The sequence below is a fragment of the Passer montanus genome, unplaced genomic scaffold (assembly GCF_014805655.1).
Source record: "Passer montanus isolate IOZ18808 unplaced genomic scaffold, ASM1480565v1 scaffold107, whole genome shotgun sequence".
Lineage (NCBI taxonomy): Eukaryota > Metazoa > Chordata > Aves > Passeriformes > Passeridae > Passer > Passer montanus.
Window position 1 is genome coordinate 1,657,669 of NW_024357281.1, and position 19,827 is coordinate 1,677,495.

The window sequence follows — 19,827 nt, forward strand, 5'->3', positions numbered from 1 at the left end:
TTCTGCAACAAGGCTTTTTGGTGAATGGAATATGGTGGATTGACCCTGGCTGTATGCCAGGCGCCCACCAAAGCCGCTCTACCACTCTCCTCAGCTAGGCAGCAGAGAGAAAATGTCATGAAAGGTTCCTGGCACGAGATTAAGGGCAGGTAGAGATCACTTACTAATTACCATCAGGCAAAACAGACCTGACTTGGGGAAATTAGTTTAATTTATCGCCAATCAAATCAGGTTAGTATAATGAGTAATAAAACCAAACCTTAAAAACATTTTCCCCCCAACCCCTCCATTCTTCCTGGGCTCAACTTCATTCCTGATTTTCTCTACCTTCTTCCCCCTGAGCAGAGTAAAGGAGCTGCTTTTAGGAGTTGCAGTCAGTTCATCACATGTTGTCTCTTTCATCTGTTTCTCCTCAAATGGAGGACTCCTCACACTCCTCCCCTGCTCCAGTGTAGGGTCTCTCCAACAGGACACAGTCCTCCACAAACTTCTGCAATGAGGGTCCTTCCCAAGGGCTGGAGTTCTTCCCAAACTGCTCCAGCGTGGGTCCCTCCCGTGGGGTGCAGTCCTTCAGGAAGGACTGTTTCAGTGTGAGTTAGCCCAGGGGGTCACAAGACTTTCCAGAAAACCTCATGGGCTCCCCTCTCCATGGGTCTGCAGGTTCTGCCAGGAGCCTGCCACAGCAGGGTCTTCTCATGGGGTGACGGACTCCTTTGTGCATCCATCTGCTCTGATGGTCTGAGGGTGAATTCTCCATGGCCTGCAGGTGATTCTCTGCTCCACCATGGACTTCCATGGACTGTAGGGGCACATCTGCTTCACGATGGTCTGCACCAGGGTCTGCAGGGGAATCTCTGCTCCAGTGCCTGGAGCACCTCCTTCCCTTCCTTCTTCACAGACCTTGGTGTGTACAGTGCTGTTTATCTCACATATTCTCACTCCTCTCTCCAGCTGCAATTGTGTGGTTTTCCTCCCTCACCTTCTTAAACAAGTTAAGAATACCAGAGGTGGTGCCATTGTTGCTGATGGGCTCAGCCTTGGCCAGCAGTGGGTCCATCCTGGAGCCAGTGGACATTGGCTGTAATGGACATGGGGGAAGCTTCTGGACTCCTGTAGACCCACAGCTACCAAAACCTTGCCATGCAAACAAGATTTGCCAGAGGGTAAGACATGTTACCTGAGGGGTAAGAAGAGTAATAATCTAGAAGTCACAGGTAGGAAAGGGAAAAGTTTCCTTACCGGATATATTAAGGATCAGCAGATTTTTTGGAGTGGGAGTGTACGGGTGAGGAGAAATTTAAACAGGCACAAAACTCAAGGATATGATTAACTAGGGCATTGGACAGCATCTCTGACCACACAGGCAGAGAAGTGCCTGCAGCTTACCAGGCGGACAAAGAAAGGGAAGGTGGCTCTTTTTCCATCCCCAAATAAACAGACTGGTTGACTTCTGTCTCTGTCACCTGTGGCTTTATAAAGATTTGTATCAGTACTGTCTGCTCCAAATGGACACTTTCAGCTGTACAACCAGGACCTTTTCTGAGTCCAAATTTTCACCACAATCGAGGCATTGAATTCCCACCATTGTGATTGTACTTGTAGTAAGAGTTTTGGAGGACACATGCAGAAGAGGGCAGGCTGATGTGTTTCCCCAGGATATCCAACTCAGTACATTTAATATGAGTTGGATAGGTCAGAACCAGGATAGGTACTCTCACTGAAGAGGAAGAGGCATCTTCCAGGTGAAGTAATCCAGAAACATTATTCGGTACATTGCAGGACAGCAAGGAGTGTGTCTGCACCTTTAGAAGTCTTAAAAAAAATTAGATACACATGTTTTTAACTGACAAGTATTTATCTCCATAAGCTTTTAGAGATCCATTCTGAACATTTTCAGTACTTGTGCTCAATTGTAGTGGGGAGCAGTGAACTACAGCCTATCATGGGATGCTTCAAGAGCTACTTTGTTGTTTGTCTATCTGTGCAAATCAGTTTCTTGCAGTGCACAAATCTTGACTCCATTGTCTTTTGCCCAGGGTAACATGTCCTCAGAGGCAGTTCTGGATACCAAAAAGTTAGTTCCAAGCAGGAGGTTAGCTCCTCCTACGGCCAGTTGTTACATGAAACATAAATGCCATGCAGGTGGTACCCAGCCATTCATAGTGGAATAAACTTTACTTTCTACCACTTGTAGACTTGCTAAATATTTAACAATTGAGGAGGACAGAGGCAGGAGCTATGGGATGGAGAACTTGCTGCTGCAGAGGGACAACTGCATGCTGCTGCAGCTTCAGTAGAGACTTACAGTGCTTGAAACCACTTGGGAATATTTTGAGGAAGGAGCTTTCTGGTTTTGGCCCAGCAAAACATCTTTTTTTAGGGTGCTCCTACCTAATTTTCAGACAGCCAAAATCCATCTTAGTTACCAGGTCTAATGTTAATTTTGTCTTTATCCAGACCTTTTCTGTTCTCCCCATGTGCTCACTGTGCTTGGTCTCAGGGATAAGGTAATCTCAGGTGTGTAAATCTGTTAGCTTTTAAGAAAAACTGGAGTTATCTGACTGGGCAGAAAGAGAAGAATTCCTGAACTAATTTACCTGGTTTTGCTGAACTCCCTGTGGAAACTTAATCCCATCATCCTTTGTTAGGTTTTAGCTAGAAAAAATGCAGTTCTGGGGCTGCTCTCTTCCAAGACCTCCTCTTCTTATTTCACAAAATAATGGCAGAGAGAAATGGTAGTACTTGCCCTACTGCAATGTGGTTTACCTTCTACCTTGCAAAGGTTTAGTAACCTTGCTCTCTGCTGGACAGTTAAATCCCAGAGGACAGAGTCCAGCTTTGCATTCTGTTGTGTTGCTGCTTCTTTCAGTTTCAGGCTGACTTCCTTCACCTTCTCTGTCTTCATGGACACAGACAGAGGGGTAGATGTTTTGCACATGTGCTAGAGTTGTGCTTGAAAAGCATTAAACTATGAAGATCAGACATTCATAAAAAGTGCATCCATGACAGCACAGTGCACATATTTGGCTGCAAAACCTACTGGAGAAGCCGGGTAAATTCTTAAAGCAGTTAAATACTCATGACCTGAACACATGTAGCTATGTTCTAGCCGAGTTAAAGCCACAGAAGGTAAGAGGCAATGCCTGTGAATTAAGGGCCAGTTAATAGGAGCCTGTAAGAAGCAAAATACCTAAATACTTTTTGGAAACCTTTGGTCATAACTGTAGGAAACCTTCAGCAGTAACAAAAATATTTCTTTTGCTCCTGTTGCTAATGTCCATTTCCAGCTTATGGTTGCAAGAATGAAAACCAGTTTTAGCAAATAATTAGAAGACCCTTGCTGCACTTTCTGCAAGGCATCAAATGAATCAGAGGGCAGAAAGGGTGACACTGTCCTTGGATCCCAAAGCAGAGACTACACCTGGGGTCTGCAGCTACTCAGACCTGGGTCACTGCATCTTCATGAGCAAGGCTGGCGAGTACTGGCCACTGCTGAGCAGAACAGGTGAACAGAACTATCAGGAAGGAAAGAAACATTATGTGCCATTTATGGGATTACACTCAAAATGTTTGAGTAGCTTTTTATCGACAAATCCTAAACAATGCAAATGCAAAATGAGTATCTCACAGTGTGCTTTTATTATTTTTTCACAATATAAACTAGACAGACATGGAAAGTTTAATGGCAGCATGTTCTTATAACATTTTAAAGACAAAGAACAACATAATCATATTAAATGATGATAAACTGACAAACTACATTACCATACATACATCATCCAAGGGTACTGGATAAACAATATCTGCTTATGTACATTTATGCTGGTGATAATTAAAATTCAAATATTCAGAAGAAAAGGAAAAAAACTGCTATTTAAATTATAAAAATATATCGTTTTTGTGTGGAACTCTTAATGCTGTATTACTTTTTGAAGATAATTTTATTGTGTGATGAAGCTGCATTAACTTAGTATAGAAATGTGATTTAAACCAAATATGGATAAAAGTAGCTCTTTTGTCTTCCTTGCATTTAGCCTTATTGTAAAGAGAGATAGGAATGAAAAATAAAGCTGGGCTTTTGCAATGAGAAAGAATTTTTATAGCCATAAATTAAAATACGTATCATTTTTCATATAGTACTGAGCCATAAACTCATAATAGAAATAAATCATTTTGCTAGTTTGTTCAGAGATAGAGAGAGGAAAAAGAAGAAAGGCTTTAAATATGCTACTTCACGATACTTTTAATCAATAGGTTGGTGAAGTGCAGGTGCACAGCTAAGCAGTGTCATGCTTCAGGGTCAAAGCATGCAGTCCAGACTCTCACTGCGTGGACTGGGGGGACTGGGACCGTGTTCTTTGAACTGCATCACCTTCGTGTTACCTTTGCACATCTGGTTTCAGACTTCTTTTTTCATAATTGCTCCTTCTTAGTGCAAAACTACTCAGGCTATATAATCCCCAATCATAACAGCAAACTGATGAACTTTTACAGACCAGATAATTTTATAATAATTTACCTGTATTTTTGTAATTGCTATTTTTTTAGTAATCATAGCCATGTAGTGCACACATTTGTTGCTGCTTTTAGTTATTTTCAGACCATCTTGAGTGAACTCCTGCAACACGTGAAACTGAAGATTTTCTTACATACCAATGTCATTCTCCATATCTTCCAGCTCCCTTTCTCATCTCTCTCTATATATCCCTGTTACCTTGACAGCCCCATTAGTCCTTTGGTGGATCCAGTGCTTGTTCCATTAAGAAATGTCCTCTGTATCACCTCTACTTTCAGAACACTTTTGCATGATTTTTTCATCTGTTTCTAAGTTACTGATTTATGACAGATCTCAGGTGATCCTACAGATTATTTTTTTCAGAAGCAAAATACTTTTCTTCATTATTTTCTTAAAAAATAGAGTGAAAAAGAATTAAGGACACCTAAGCTGAATATAGCAAAACCCAGTACTTCTCTTTGATGCCTGTGCATTTGCTGTTTTTAAAAAGATTGCCTTCAGTATTAACAAAGTTCTATAGTGAAAAATAATTGTGGGGTCTCTGCAAGCTTTTTCTCTGTCCTTATATAATCCTTTTTCAATGGAAAGATAAACAAATTCCAGGTAGCACTCATCTTTAACCATGGAGATGGTTCAACGATCTCTCAATTTCCCTCTGCTTCTGACCTCTTCCTTCCTTTTTGACCTCTGATTCTCTACACCCAAACACTTCAGAAGTCTCCCTATTTTTAATTTTTTTTTTCCTTTTACAATTTGGATATGGTGGGAGTGGTTAGATGTCAGTGCATGCACAGTGACAGAGGATGGCTTTTCACTGAAGCGTAGTCTTTGAGCATGGAAGTCGGTAAGGCATTTTGTGGAGAAAAAAAAATCTTACATGGAAGTGTAATGGAGAGTAGGAAAGACAGGAATTATTGCAAAAGAAATGCAGGAGTGAGAAGAGAGGATTTTATTTAAGAAGTTCAAGCTTTTATATACATTCAATGTTTCTAAATGTTTTCTTAATAAATGTATTATCAACTATCATTATACCTAATGTAGCCACAATACTGTACTATTCTGCAGTCAGGATGGGAAAACTCCATCAGCTCTTTAATAAAATAAAATTATCAACAGTCATCATGACTCTTCTCTTTGCCTGGTACTAACAAATACACTGGGAAGTCCAGTGAGTAGACACAACAGAACACAAAATCCTCAGTATTCATTTAATTGTGTATCATGTGTCCTCTTCATATTATTTCTAAAGCAGCTTTAAAAAACTTTAGCCATTGGAAGGTATTAAAAACCAAAACCCCATTCAAATTATTCTGGTATTATAGCAGCACTGGAATTGATATTTTTTACTATTTTTGACAATGTAAACCTTTAATAAAACAAACAATGTTGAAACAATTTGAGGTCTAATAGTTAATAAACTTTAATGGGCATATGGGCACAAATCGAAACGAAGACTAGATTGTGAAATGAAACATAAGCTCAATAGCAGCCAATTCCAGTTGTGCAATTGGCTGCAAACAAATTCAGTTTGTAAGCTGAGATAAAAAACAAAGCCCACACTCAATCCACAATACTCCTCAGTTCCTCCGATTTGAAATATTTTTCATAAAACCCCAACATGACCATGCCCACTGCTTTGAGAAGCACTCTGAAAGCACTGCAGGTACTATTTGTTTGATGGTGGGATTTTTCCTTTTCCTTTAATCAAGCATAGTTCACATTTTTGTCTTCTTAGAAATATTTCCTTTCTACATTTCTATAAAATTAAGTAATTCCAAATCTGAAATGTAAGCTTGCCCCATCTTTGCTCATACAAAGTGTAGGTGCCACGACTAAATAGCAGTAAAAATGCTGAGATGTACAACTCTTAAAAAAACCAACCAAACATAAAAGCAGCTTTGAAGACACAATATCAACTACAGCCTTAACATTGAACATATTACATTCCCGAGTTACTGGAGATATTTTGCATATAATGCCACAAAGTTATTCAGCTGAAATCTTGAGGTTGGAGCTACAGTTTATTCACTGTGTGTTTTTCACCCTTTGAGCACTTACGTATTGTACGGTACATTTTATCCAGAGCTTTGCAAACTTTCCTTTTATATCTGGACATCCATTTACCCACAAATCCCCGATTTCAAAAGTTTCATAGAAAAAATAGAAGCGCAGGATCTAAAACATTTGAAGCTGGACATTTCGTTGCCTCAGAGCAGCCCCTGGGACTCAACGCTTCAGAGTCTTCTGTTTCCAGGGGACTCCTTGCCCCCGTCGAGCTCATGGAAAGCCCCGCTTTGAACACAGATCTGTTCATAAAACTGTGTTATGTACTCTGCGTTAATTTTACACGCGGTGCATTTTGTAACAGGAGCAGATGACTTCACGCCTCCCACTCCCCCTTTTCCTTCACCCTATTTTCACTTGAGATGACAGCAGGCACCTGCATGAGAGAGGTGTCAAAGAGTCTCTGTCCAGAGATAGGATTTTGAGTTTCTTCATCAACTTTTCTTCTGTAGAAAGTCTTAAGAGACTATTTGCATGAAAATATTTTGAGGGCGAAGGGCAGGATGATAAATCTCACTTTCCTTTCCTGTTATGAATATGAACTTGATTTTGGTGTCCAGTTTGATAAACAAGGATAGTCAGAGCTAATCTGTAACTTAGCTGAGGTCTGCTTTTTGCCAAATAAAATTAAGATCTTTTTCAACTTTCAGGGATTTAGAGACCACATCTAATTGGTTTCAAACCCCCAGAGGAACTCTGTAAGTAAGCAGGATTATTTGCAGATATGAGCCCACTAAAGTGGGACACAGGTCAGGTCTTCAGACTCCAGCTCTGCTCTGTTGAAGCAGGCACTTAAGGTCTCCTGATGTTTCTGTGTCAGTAGCCACAAAAAACATTTGCTGCTGAGAAAATCATTGGAACAGCAATTTCCTGCGAGCCCCAAAGATTTAACTTCACACTTCTATTAAAAAAAAAAGTTGACATGTATTGTGTGGATATTGTGATTAGGATGTGATGGCACAGCTGGTAACTTGAAAACACGTGTTTAAAAGGCATAGGCAATCATATTTCCAACTGTTCTCCTGTAGGGATAGCAGTGTCCTTCAAGAAGTTTCTGTCTTGACTCCACATATGTACCATGTTGAATTGTTTACTACATCAGTTCTTGCCAGCAGGACAGGGTGAGAACTTTGCTCATGCTGACCTTGTCTTTCAGATCCCTCCCGGAAAATGCTAGGAAATTCAACACAATCTGGCAGTTTTTAGCAGCTCAAGTAACTGCCCTTGTAAGTGTAAGCAGGTAGGTCTTTGTCAGTATATTCGCTCTTCAGAGATAAAATAATCCAGCCAGCGGCATTAATTAAAAAAAAAAAAAAAGAACGTAAAATACTCTGGGGCTCATTAAAGTTAAGAATAACAACATGATGTGATGACAGATACAACTTGCTGAGGTTCTGAAAATAGCAGGTTAAAATGTAAATATCTTTTAATAAATAATTTTCCGGCAATGTAAAAATAAATGATATTTCCTTTGGCAGTAATAGCTGATTTAATCTTTCGCTGGGAAGTTGCTTTGCTCATAAAATATCATTGTGCTACAGAAAAAAAAATATTATTTTGTTGTTTTGAAAGACTTTTGTAATCCACAATAAACTGGGTGACTCTACTTATGTCCGAGATAAGCGCCAAGAGTGATGCAAGCTCCCACCAGAACCAGACTCAGGATAGTCTTCAGAGAGATCCAGGAGAAATCGAACAAAGGCCTCATACCGTTGCCATACAACTCCACAAAGGCATCCTAGAAAGGGAAATAGTGAGAAAAGGAATATCAGAATTGCAGTTACTGGTTTTTTTGGGGGACAGGGAGAATGGGGAAAGGGAGGCAACTTCTTCACCCTCAGGGATCACCCAACAATCCCGCTGGCACAAGAAGACCACACAAACCTATTAAAATAGTGATTTGGGAGGTCTGTTTTGTGTGCTTTAAAAAAAGTTCTCCTGCCTATTTCTTTATAAATACTGCTGAAATTACTTATGGTTGTGAGTTCTGCTTTAGGCATGTTTAGTCTCACAGAAAAGACAGAAGCAGCATTGTAAAATAGAAGTTACCACTATTTTGGGTCCAAAATGTTGTCTATATGAACACACACAAAGGAAGTAAATGAATCTTCATTCTCCACATCTTTTATTTCCACTGGATAAGGAGCATCTATATTGCAGGTCAGCTTCATGGAAAATAAGGCAGTATTTGGTTCCCCTGGATGGGCTCAGAAGACTTTGTGTAGTAGCCACAGATGTTTCTTCCATCTGAACTGAAGGTGTTAGGGTTGTGTTACACCTATGATAATCTTTCACAACTGTCACCAAAAAGGGTGATGCTGTGGTCCAGTGCTCCAGGAAAATCTGCATTTCCACTGGATAAAGAGCATCTATATTGCAGGTCAGTTTCATGGAAAATAAGGCAGTATTTGTTTGGTTCCCCTGGATGGGCTCAGAAGACTTTGTGTAGTAGCCACAGATGTTTCTTCCATCTGAACTGAAGGTGTTAGGGTTGTGTTACACCTATGATAATCTTTCACAACTGTCACCAAAAAGGGTGATGCTGTGGTCCAGTGCTCCAGGAAAATCTGGTCGTGCACGTAGGCACCAAATAGCTGTTTAAGTAGCAAAGATAAAGTTTTTGTGACTCATAAATACAGTGGGATTTGACCGACAAATGACTGGATTGGTGATACTCTGCACGTAATGCCTTTCTTTCAAGCTGCAATTCCTAACGAGCGTGACGCTTCAGGGCATTCCTCAGAGACAGACAAATCATACTGTATGGCACGAAAGCAGTAAATAGCCAAGCTGAATGACTTTAAAAATGTGACAAAACTGATAGCATCATTTATGGCAACTCTTTTACTGTGCTGCCAATTAAGGTCTGCTCCCAAGCTATTGCAATAAGCCCATGAAACAGCTATCTAATGTGACAGTTTCTGTGTCTACTTTTATTACCCTAGACTTCCCATTTTCGGTAGAAGTCACATTCTCTATTAAAGTTGTAGTGCCTTTAGCTGTTTTGCAATGTTATTGTGCTAGGAGTTGACCTGTCTTCTAATAATGCATATTTGTCTTCTAATAATGCATATATTGTTATGGTTTACAGCAGGAACTGAGGAGAAGAAGATGTTCATTATTGATGTAAACCTTCCAACCGAGTTAATGACAACCAAATTCTGTAGTTAAATTAGCTTCCCTCACCAGGCATCTCTAGTTATTGTCAGAAGAGGTGCGTTTGTGGTTTTACCACGAGAGGGCGTGTAAGGATTTTTAATATTTTGACTTCTATTCACTAGACGCTGAGTGAGATTCAAATAAATAATAGATATTTGCTTCCAAAATGTGTAATTACATTAAGTAATATTGGTGCATGTTGTAGGTCAGAGTGGATGTAAGTAGGTAAGGCTTGATATCAGAACAGCCACAGGCTCTGGCCAAGCCAGTGACGTGAAAACACGCCTGCCTCTTGCTATTTCTCAAGGCTTGTTCCTCTAGGCAATCATTTTCCAGCTTGGGTTTCCAAAGGTATATTCTTAAGTGAAAGCAGCTTAACCTTTTGTGGAGAGGATGGACTGTTTTAATGCAAATTCTTCATTTCAGAGAGAAATTGGCAACTTTTGCTTAGCTGCCTGTTTTTTGACATAGACATTTGCAAACTCTGGCCTTAATATTCTGCTCTGCTGTTGCAGAGCTGAAAAAGCACACTCAGTTTGCTGTGCAGCTCTTTGGAAAGCTGCTTTTATTTCTCCTTAAGGCTATGAAGTAACACAATATCCTAAAATGTTACGGACTGGGCTAAATCCTGTTGTCGCCAGTACAGACTCACTGACTTCCACAGGAGCCTTCTCTGTACAGGGAGTTCAAGATCGGGCCTTATAAAAATACAACAAGGGTAAAGTTCAACACTTGCTGATATTATTATGGGTGGAAAAGAGAGGAAATGAAAAAAAAAACCCTCATGGAAACACAAGTCATGTGCAAACATTTAAATGTTAAGGTTTTCATGGTTTCTTTCTGTGGGGAAGGACTCACTTCTGTATATTCATGACAGTTGATACATACAGAGTATCAATATCAAAATGGGAGTATTTTGTGTGTCCCTTCTATCCCAGTTCAGGAACATTCCTCCAAGTTTTTCTGTGAGACCATTTCCAATGATTCCATAGAGCTTCTGGTACTGGGTATGGAGACGGATGGAGGAGAAGAGTAAAACTTGGATACAAGACAAAAATATGGCACAACCTATGGCTCAAAAGAGGAATGTTAACAAAAAATGTGCAGCATGCAGTACTTTTTTCTCCGAGATTATTACAACAATAACATGAACCCAACCTAATGGTGTCTGCACTATATATTACAAGTAGCTCTTTATGATCGTTCCCCCTCCCCTTCTCAAACATTCTGATTAGGCCTATTTCCGAAGCTTGTTTGAACAGCCTGTCACTATTTGTTTAAGTTTCAAACCTGTTTTAAATAAACACATGTCCATTTTATGTACTAAAACAAGGGGGGTGGGAGGAGGGAAGTATGACCCATTGCTGAAAACTATTTTAGCACAAAGAGAGCCCTAAACAGAATTTTAACCTTTCATAAGGTTTTGTCTTCTGTAAACCCATGTATTTGTCACTGGATTTTTGTCACCTAAACTGCTCTGTTTAAAATAAGAGAATCTCAGCTAAAATAAATAAGATTAGGAAAAATTGTTTAAAACACTTGATGTCCTTTGAAAAGCACTCTTTATAATGAAAGCAAGGGTCCCCTTGGCAAATACACTGAGGCAAGTTCTGGCTTGGTGAACCTTTCTGGAAGTCTTACACAATTGGAAAGAAAATCATTACAGACCTTGCTTTTAAGATCTTCAAAATTTAATGGGAAGTTATATCCTGGATGTAAAATTATATCAGGGCTGTTAAAAATTATATGGAAAAGAACTCTTCATTCAGTTCTGTAACTTTTTAAAAAGCCATTTCTTAAGAAGCTTTTATTAAGTCAAATCAGTCTGTTGCTGGTTTACTGTGCAAATTTGTGTTGACCGTTTCTGTGAAGCAAGAAAGGTGGCACTGGAGAAGGGAAAGATGCTCTGCCTGAGCTCCTCTTGGGCACCAAAGCCCCTGAGATGCCTGTTTCACCTTGCCTGCTTTGACTGGAAGCCATGAGGATTACCCCAGGGGCATCCCTTACTGCCTTACTTGCCCACTGCACTATATATAGGGAGGACCGAACGTGTTCCTGGACAGAGTTCCAGGGATTTGCAGGGAGCCCAGGACAGAAGAGTTCGTCACTCTGGGAGCATTAGGAAGTGTAATAGTGCACTTAGTCAGTGCAGTCTCAAAACAAAGAGATCACACTATCCCGCTCTTCCACTGGCCCAAATTCGGCAGCTGTGATCCAAGAAACAAATGTCATCTTTAATTACACGGGCATTCTTTGCTTGTGGAAAGAGCCAATTTTGTTCAGCCCCGGACCTTTCACAGCGCAGTGCAGCTTGCACCCCAGCCCGAAAGGCACAGCTCCTTGGCCACAGAGGAGGACGTGCTGCCCACAGGCTGAGTCCAGAGAGGCATTATGGATCTGACAGCTCCTTACCAAAAATGTGGAGGAAGAAGGCAATTTCTGCCTGGCATTTCTGACCGAGGGGGCGGCAGGGAGAGCGAACATGAGGAAGTAAACGCTTCCTTTTTCTACCTGAATCAAACAGCTGGTGAGGAAGTGACTTTATTTCCCTCGTTATCATTGGTTTGGCAGGATATCCTCTTGAGCCACATTGTATTGAATGAAGAGCCAGAGAGACTTCCATTTTACTGTACGGGAATTGCCTCGCAGCTATTTTACGCTGCCCGCTCTGTGACTCCAAAACAAACAAACAAACAAACACTCACTAGCCCCCGGCTTTTGAAGAAACTTGCACAGGTCTGAACAAGGCCACTTTGCCAACCACTATGGGGCAGGAGAGGGAATGGCACACACTCTGATGCCAAGGTTTGGCAGCTGAATGACTTTTACCTCACCCCTGCCTCCACACGAATGACATAAATTCTCATAAAAGCTTTTGTTCCCGCATGGTAACTCATTTCAGAAAGGGTTTGGGGAGTGAGGGAGGGAGGGGGTGGACAGAGCTGGTTAAACCGTCCCATGTTTTCTATGCCGTGAAACCTCATTAAAATGTCATCTTGCAGCTAACAAGAAAAGTTCTTGGAACACAAAAAGTAGACAAATGTGTAGCTGCTCTTTTCCCAAAGAGTTTATGAGTCTTTTATGCAAGCCTAAGTCGTGAGTACAAATAAGGGCAGCTCAGCCCCTGGCTGTGCTGTGCTGTGCTGAGGTGTGGTGTTTCACAAGGTCCGTATCTTTAGAGAGGCCGATATCCTTTTACACCTGGGAGTGCCGACATGCTGGCAGTCCTGCCAGGTGCACTTTAGCAAATTATAATGGGAAGGAAAAGGTGTCACCACTCAAGCCCTGCTGATCATGGAAAAAGAACCTGCCTGGGGAGTGGCTTTGGCATGTGAACCCCTGAACCGATTTCCATCTGGGTTTTTTTTTCCTTTCCCCCTTCACCTTTGCTCATGGTAGAAATAGGGTCTATTTTGGAGACATGGTTCAGTGGTGAACACAGCAGCGCTAGATTAATGGTTGGATTTGATGATGTTAGAGGTCTTGTCCAACCTGCTATGATTCTATGATTCTGTATTGAAGTATCTGTTTCTGCAAAGCCTGACAGTCATAGGTCTGCAGCTGATGTATTAGATGCTGGCTGCATACACTTTTTTATTTTGTTTCTCCAGTGTTGTCTGAGGTTTCTGACTTTGACCAACACTGGTTTCCATCACAGTTAGTCTTGCCTAACTACTTTTTTCCTTGTCCTTACTATCTATTTGTATAAATTCCTGCATCAGCGAGCCCTGTGATTTTGGGGCTCCCACTGTAAAGCTCTGTGAACTGGCATTAGTAGAAATAGTATTTGCATGACTGACTAAACATGTCAGTCAGATGGAGACATGTAAGGAGCAAGGACTGACTGTGGTTAGGTTTGCTAATGAAAAGTGATGCATAGGCTTAGAAATACATAAATGTGAGTAGTTAGAGTAATGGTGATGACTACTCCTCCTGTCTGTGCTCCTAAAGGGTGATCCTGCTGGCAGTCAGGTTTTCTCCAGACCCCTGGAGGATGAAGGGTAAATCCAGGCCTTGAGGAATAGTCAAGCCATATCTTTAAACACAGGATTTGTAAGGTGTTGATCACTCAGCCTGAATGGAAATCCATCCGGTGTTCAGACTAGGCCACATTCTTGTCAAACCAAGTCAGCATGAGAACTGTTTCAGTAATTTAGTCTTGGCATTTCTATTTAATTAATTTAGACGTGGTTCTGCAATATGCAAAAGCCCAGACTTAATGGAGGCTGCCTCGCTCTCTTATTCCTGGAAAGGCCCACACTATAAAATGAAGTATTTCTGGCATTAGGATAACAGCTGTAATGTCACTGCAGCAGCTAGCTGGTGGTATTTGATGGGTGCCACTTCTGAGGGAGCACTATTAGCAATTATGAGAAAAAAAAGGCCTCCTGGACAACATATTGTGTCCAAACAACACAGTCAAAGCTGCTCTATTTGATCCTTCACAATTTTGAGATCTTTTGTACGTTGATAGTCCTACTTAAATAATTTGCTGCTTTATTAAATTTTCTGAAGCTATCTTACTTAATCAGAGTGCTAGAAACTGTTCTACCTAGAAAACAAATATGTCCCTACACATGAATCTCAGTTGCACTAAAACTGAGTCATTAGTGGGCCATATTCTTCCCCAAATTATCAAACCCATTCTAAAGAGTTTACATTCCCATGCAACAGTAAATTTAGTGACATCCATTTGTGGATTTGTGAACCCCTTTGAAGGAGAGAGCAAGTGTCAAAGAGCTGCTGGGGAGACTCATCTCATGCTGTTACATCGCTGTTATACCTGCATCCTCCAAAAAAAGGCTGGATGCATTAAGACCCTTGTCAAATCTTCAGAATGGCTTAGAAAAAAATAATGACAAAAAGGGCTTAAATGTCAATGCAGACCTGTTTTTCTCTAAGTTTTACTTAAATTCTCTGTCTTGTTTGTAACTGGCTTTCAGTATGAGTGCCCTTATCCTGCAAATAGCCCAGCTAATTTAAAAGTGCATCTCTGAAGATTTGTCTACTATTTGCCCTTATCCTGCAAATAGCCCAGCTAATTTAAAAGTGCATCTCTGAAGATTTGTCTACACTGGGTGCTGCACTGACAGTAGAGGGAAATGTGAACACATCCCCCATTATATTCCCTGTCTGCTCCAGCTGCCCGGGCTGCTCTGGGGCTGCTGCAGAAGAGTTAAATCATGTAACCGCCTGGGAAATGGGAAATGAAAGTGGCTGCTTGTAGAAGTGCTCAGGGTGCTGTGGCACAGTGTTTGTCCTCCAGGCCACAGAGGCTTTCATTTAACAAGAGCATCCAGTGGTGCTGGGCTCAAGGCACAGGTATGAGTGGAGGCAGAGAGAGGACAGCAAGGTGGCAAAGCTGTCAGCCTGGGGAGGGACCTGGCTCGGGGTGGCCTTGGCCAGAGAAGGCTGAGAGCACGTGTGAAGCAGATGGGTGAAATCCGACTGGTCTGAGCAGGTTGTCCCATAGACTGCACCACGAGGGACCAGTCATGCGTTTTTGTGCTGCTTGTTTTAACATCCCTCAGGGATATGCTCCATCTCATGTTTGTTGTTTCAACACTCAGTTCTGATCCAAACTCCTTCTGCTTGACAAACTCGTGCTCAGCATTGAGCAAGAGTAGCACAGAGCTGGAGCGGTGGCCTGGCTGGTCCGTGGTGCTCCGTGGTGCTCCGTGGTGCTCCAGCAGCAAGAGGCCATGCAGAAGTGCCACCCAATCCTCGTGTGACTTGATGAAGGCACTTGTTTTTTTTCATAAATCTTGTGACAAGCAACTGATTTACCGGGCCAGTGAGACAACACAGCTAACATCATGCTAAAGTAACCTCACGATAAATCCGCAATTTAATGAGTAAGTGCAAAAAAAGGCCATGCTGTAGACTTCAATGGACAGTTACATTTCTACCACCAGCCACCTGGAAAATACGAATTTGCCCATGTGTTTTCTTTGGCAGCCTACACCTCATTAGCGGCTCAGACCATTTCTGCTCACCTGAAAAAGCCTTATTTGAGGCAGAGAAGAGGCAGCATTTTTTGGTCATTTCTGCCTTTTGCCATTTCCTAAGTCAGCCCTCCCACCAGGAGCTGTGGGAGGCAGACAGGTCCTGGCAGTCTGATGGAATGCTGCAAATTCTCCCCTTCCAATGTGGTGCACGTGAGAATGGGGCCTCTAAGTGTCTCGCTTCATGTTCTCATCAATTCACAGCTAAGTGATAATGGGAAATTAAAATAAGGGGAAGTTCTCTGCTCAGAAGAGATTGTTTTTAATTGAGTGCTTTCCCCCACTCCACTTTTAGTCCTTTCTGTCCTGTTCACCACTTGCACAAAAACATTTCTCTGGTAGAGAAACTGAGGGTGAAGGAGCAAGGAAAGGAATGAGCAGAGTTTGCATAGACTGAGGCAAGTAGAAATTTGAACAAAATGAACTAAGTGGGACAGGTGAAAACTATTGTCAAAAAAGCTGAAATTTTAAGCCAAGACAGCATTATGTGTTGCTTGCCTTATAGATGGGGGGGCTTGTAGGTTAAAGTGGGCTGGTAAATCTTCAATTTTTGGGTTCATCCAGAAAGTCCTTTGGTAAATGTTATCAGGTAAGAGCTAACAGGGACCACTTGAAAAAAAAAAAAGGACCAGTAAGAGTGTAAGAATACAAGCTAGGTCACAGAGTAAAAGGACTTTGTTTTGCTATTCAAAAGAGCTCAAATTCATTTGCATACACAGTTGTAATTCATTAACTATGACCAACAGATTTATTTAAATGCCACCCAACAAAACCAAAATATGAAGATCTAATAAAAGGCAAACCATCTCTGCCTCTTGACCTCCAAAACCAACACCAAAACATATAACAGGCATCCTGCAGGAGAACTGGGATCTTCTCCCATTCAAAGAAAGTACCACCAGAATGTTGGAAGGCAATACACCTCCTATCCATATGTGTACTTTAATTCTTCTGTAACAAGAAATAATGTCTTGATGATATAAGAAAGGGCACAAATTCTGCATATTTCCTTTTAGCAGAAAGCTCTCTTTAAAATGGAAAAACATTGGACACTGGTAGCAGGAGAAAAAATTGCTGTTCTTTATGTACTTCAGGGGCTTTGCTGGTGTCACTATTCTGGCCATATTCCTTGATGGAAACATGGCTTATACCAGCTGCAGCAGTCTGCCAGTATGGTTGAAGTACCTCCCAAACAATGCGAGTTACACTGGCAAAAGGACTCCTCTCTGGTCTAAGTCTACGTAAGTCTACAGAGTGGGGAAGGGAATCATGCCAAAATAGCTATCTTTGTAAGCTAGGGATGTGATTTTTTCCCCATGAGATAGTTGTGCTGGCCAGACTTTGTCATGTAGACCCTAGGAATTTTTATTTGCAAAATAAGACTGTAATTTATTTTAACCAGATGTTCGGCACTGATCTGTGTCTGTGCATTCACAGCACACTCCAAGTAATTTTTACTGTGAAAGACATATACCTTGGACACTGGTAAGATTGTAAAAACATAATGCTGAAGCTTTAAGACTGTGGTGGGCTTTCCTTTCTTTTTGTTGGTAATGGGTAGCTCCCAATGAAGTAAGCTGGTGTTCTGGGTGTTGAGTTTTGCTCCTATCAATCAGATTCCCCACAGGCCCTGTATGGCGAAAGTCTCAGCTCTCCCAGGTATCAGAAATTCCCATCAATTGCTGGAGCAAGTCATGCAGTTTCTTACAACCTAATGGTTGCTGGGAGAATAGAGTGAGAGCTGAAATGACCTAGGATCCCTCTTTTCTCAGTAAAAAGCAGGAGGTACGAGTGCCAGTCCTCTGAATAAACAGATCCCTCTTTGTTTTCTTTCATGCCTGGTGTTCTTGAGGGGAGGCAGGGGCTGGTTCTGCTACAGGACAGTGATCATCGGAGTGGTCACGTAGCTGTCACTGGAGCCTGATGTACCAACCATTATCAACAAGTTACACATACACATCCTTGGGAACAGCTGAAATACAGCTTAGCCTGCATTCCTATGGCCAGTCATTCAAAACAGAAACGAAAGGATTTAGCTAACTGCTGCTTTTTTTTTTTCATAAGCCTGCATGTCCTTGCAGATCATTTGCAAGGGCTGCACATTTATATTTCCTGTTGACATCCTTTGAAAGGGAGAATGCCAATGGAAATTGGATCTTATAATCAACAATTTTTGTGGACGGCAAGTCGGATGAAAATTCATAAGGATTAAATTCTATCATTCTGACCTTGAACTAAGAGCACAAGGAAGGGGAATGCTGTTAACTTAGGCAGGAAAGATTGGTAATTACTCCATGTGTTGGTGTTTCCAAGTCAGTAGAAATTTCATGCAAAATTTCAGATACTCAAAGGAATAAATATAAAACAAAATCAGGACTGTCAGCCAAGGAAACAAAAAAGCATCACCTATGAAATCAGCCTTGAAAGCTTCCCCAGTTTCTAAAATAAATAAGACTCCACAAATCAGCAACCACAGATCAGAACTGATATAAAGTCCTTCATAAATGTCATAATTTATTTTTTTAATACTTCTAAGAGTAGGTGGGAGCACACAGCAGAGTGCAGTTCTACAGAGGGGAAAAGAGAGCTCACCTTGCACTCATCAAGCTACCTCAGGGTCAGGGATAGGGGTGCGAACACTGTGGGTATATTAGAATAGCACTCCAGGCAGACTGAATATTCCTGCTGTGAAAGTAGCACAACACTGCTCAGAGGCAGCTCCAGAATCCCTGTGCAGTGCTGAGCTCTGCCGTGTAGATGTGCCCCGAGGCACTACCGGACTAAAAATGATGGATCCTGCTCCTGCTTATGGCATTGCCTTCCCCGTAGAGCAGCGTGAGCTGTGACTCCTGTGCCAGCAGCTGCTGCTGAAATCCCAGTCTCTCCTGCCCAGCCACTTCAACGTAGCCTTAAGAATTTCATTAACACATTAATCTGCAATTAAAGAGCTGCCCTTGCTTAAGAGCCAGAGGAAGTGATTACAAGGGCTGAGGAATTCATGTGTGGTGGTAGGAGAGGCACTAGATCTGGAAGCAGGTACAGCAATCATCTACAGGATGACCACGAGTAACTCCTGTGTGCAACCACCTCCTGCTTGTGTCCCTCTTCGGGTGATGTCCCTTGCACATCTCAATGCTCTCTTCCTTGGAGTTCTGCCATTGCTGCCAAAAGATTTCTTCTCCCCCTATGTCTTCCATCACTGATATCTGCTGCTCTAGCCCTAAGTGGGAAGGCCCAAAGATGGTTTCCATCAGCTTTGCATCAATAAGGGCTTCCTGCCACAGTGATAACTCTCAGCTTTCTCTTTATGGCTAGAATCCAATGTATAAGTGTCATAAACCCACCCAGAAGCTGCCTTCATAACCTCCTATAATTAACTGTTGCTGCTATAAGTTTAGACAAACCCAGGAAATCACACGCAAAATTCTGTCTGATTTGCTATCTAATCATCTTCTATCTAGGTTCTTATACCACACACATTGCTGTGGTATCTGAGCATCTTGATGCCTGGATGCAAGTCAGACAAACCCTTTTCTAGCTAGCTAAGCTGCAGTCCTGACACTTCTACACTCTTTTGCAGACAACACTTTTGCTACAAGCAAACTGCAAAGAAGCTTCTTCAAAGATTTGCTGAATGTACCAGCTTCTCTTGTCTTCCTTTCCCAGATAATGTAAGATTGGGAAATTTGCCAAGCATCATGCTAAAGTGAAAGAGACAATTAAATTGCAGTGAGTGCATGAGCCAAGGGAGCCCAGCCTGCCAGAATGTTATTGTAGTGTTCTCAAGAAGTTCTCAGCATTAAGACTTCATTTCGTTTTCTGTCTTGTTAGGAGATGCTCCACTGGAGACCAGAAAGTCATTGCTTCCTCAATATTAAATACAAGTGTATCATCCAGCTACAAACCATTTGTTAGCTTCAAACTTTTGAGTCAGTTTTGTTTCTTTTTCTTTTAAGATAGGAGACGTTTGATCCTGTGGTTACCATCACTTGAAACAAAACTTCTGCTTTCAACAAGATTTTAGATATACCCTTTTCTGGTGACCATAGGATCGAAGCAAGAACATGGACAGGGACAAGCAGT

The 19,827-nt window shown here is 41.5% G+C and overlaps 1 protein-coding gene across 1 annotated transcript in view; it reads right to left on the reverse strand.

Moving 5' to 3' along the window:
* Window positions 1-3,616: 3,616 nt before the first annotated feature.
* BCL2 (BCL2 apoptosis regulator) overlaps window positions 3,617-19,827 on the reverse strand; it is a 97,443-nt gene continuing 81,232 nt past the window's right edge. The window contains exon 2 of the mRNA XM_039721778.1: window positions 3,617-8,318. Coding sequence (XP_039577712.1) covers window positions 8,184-8,318 — 135 coding nt within the window. The 3' untranslated portion in view covers window positions 3,617-8,183. The remainder of the gene's footprint in view (window positions 8,319-19,827) is intronic.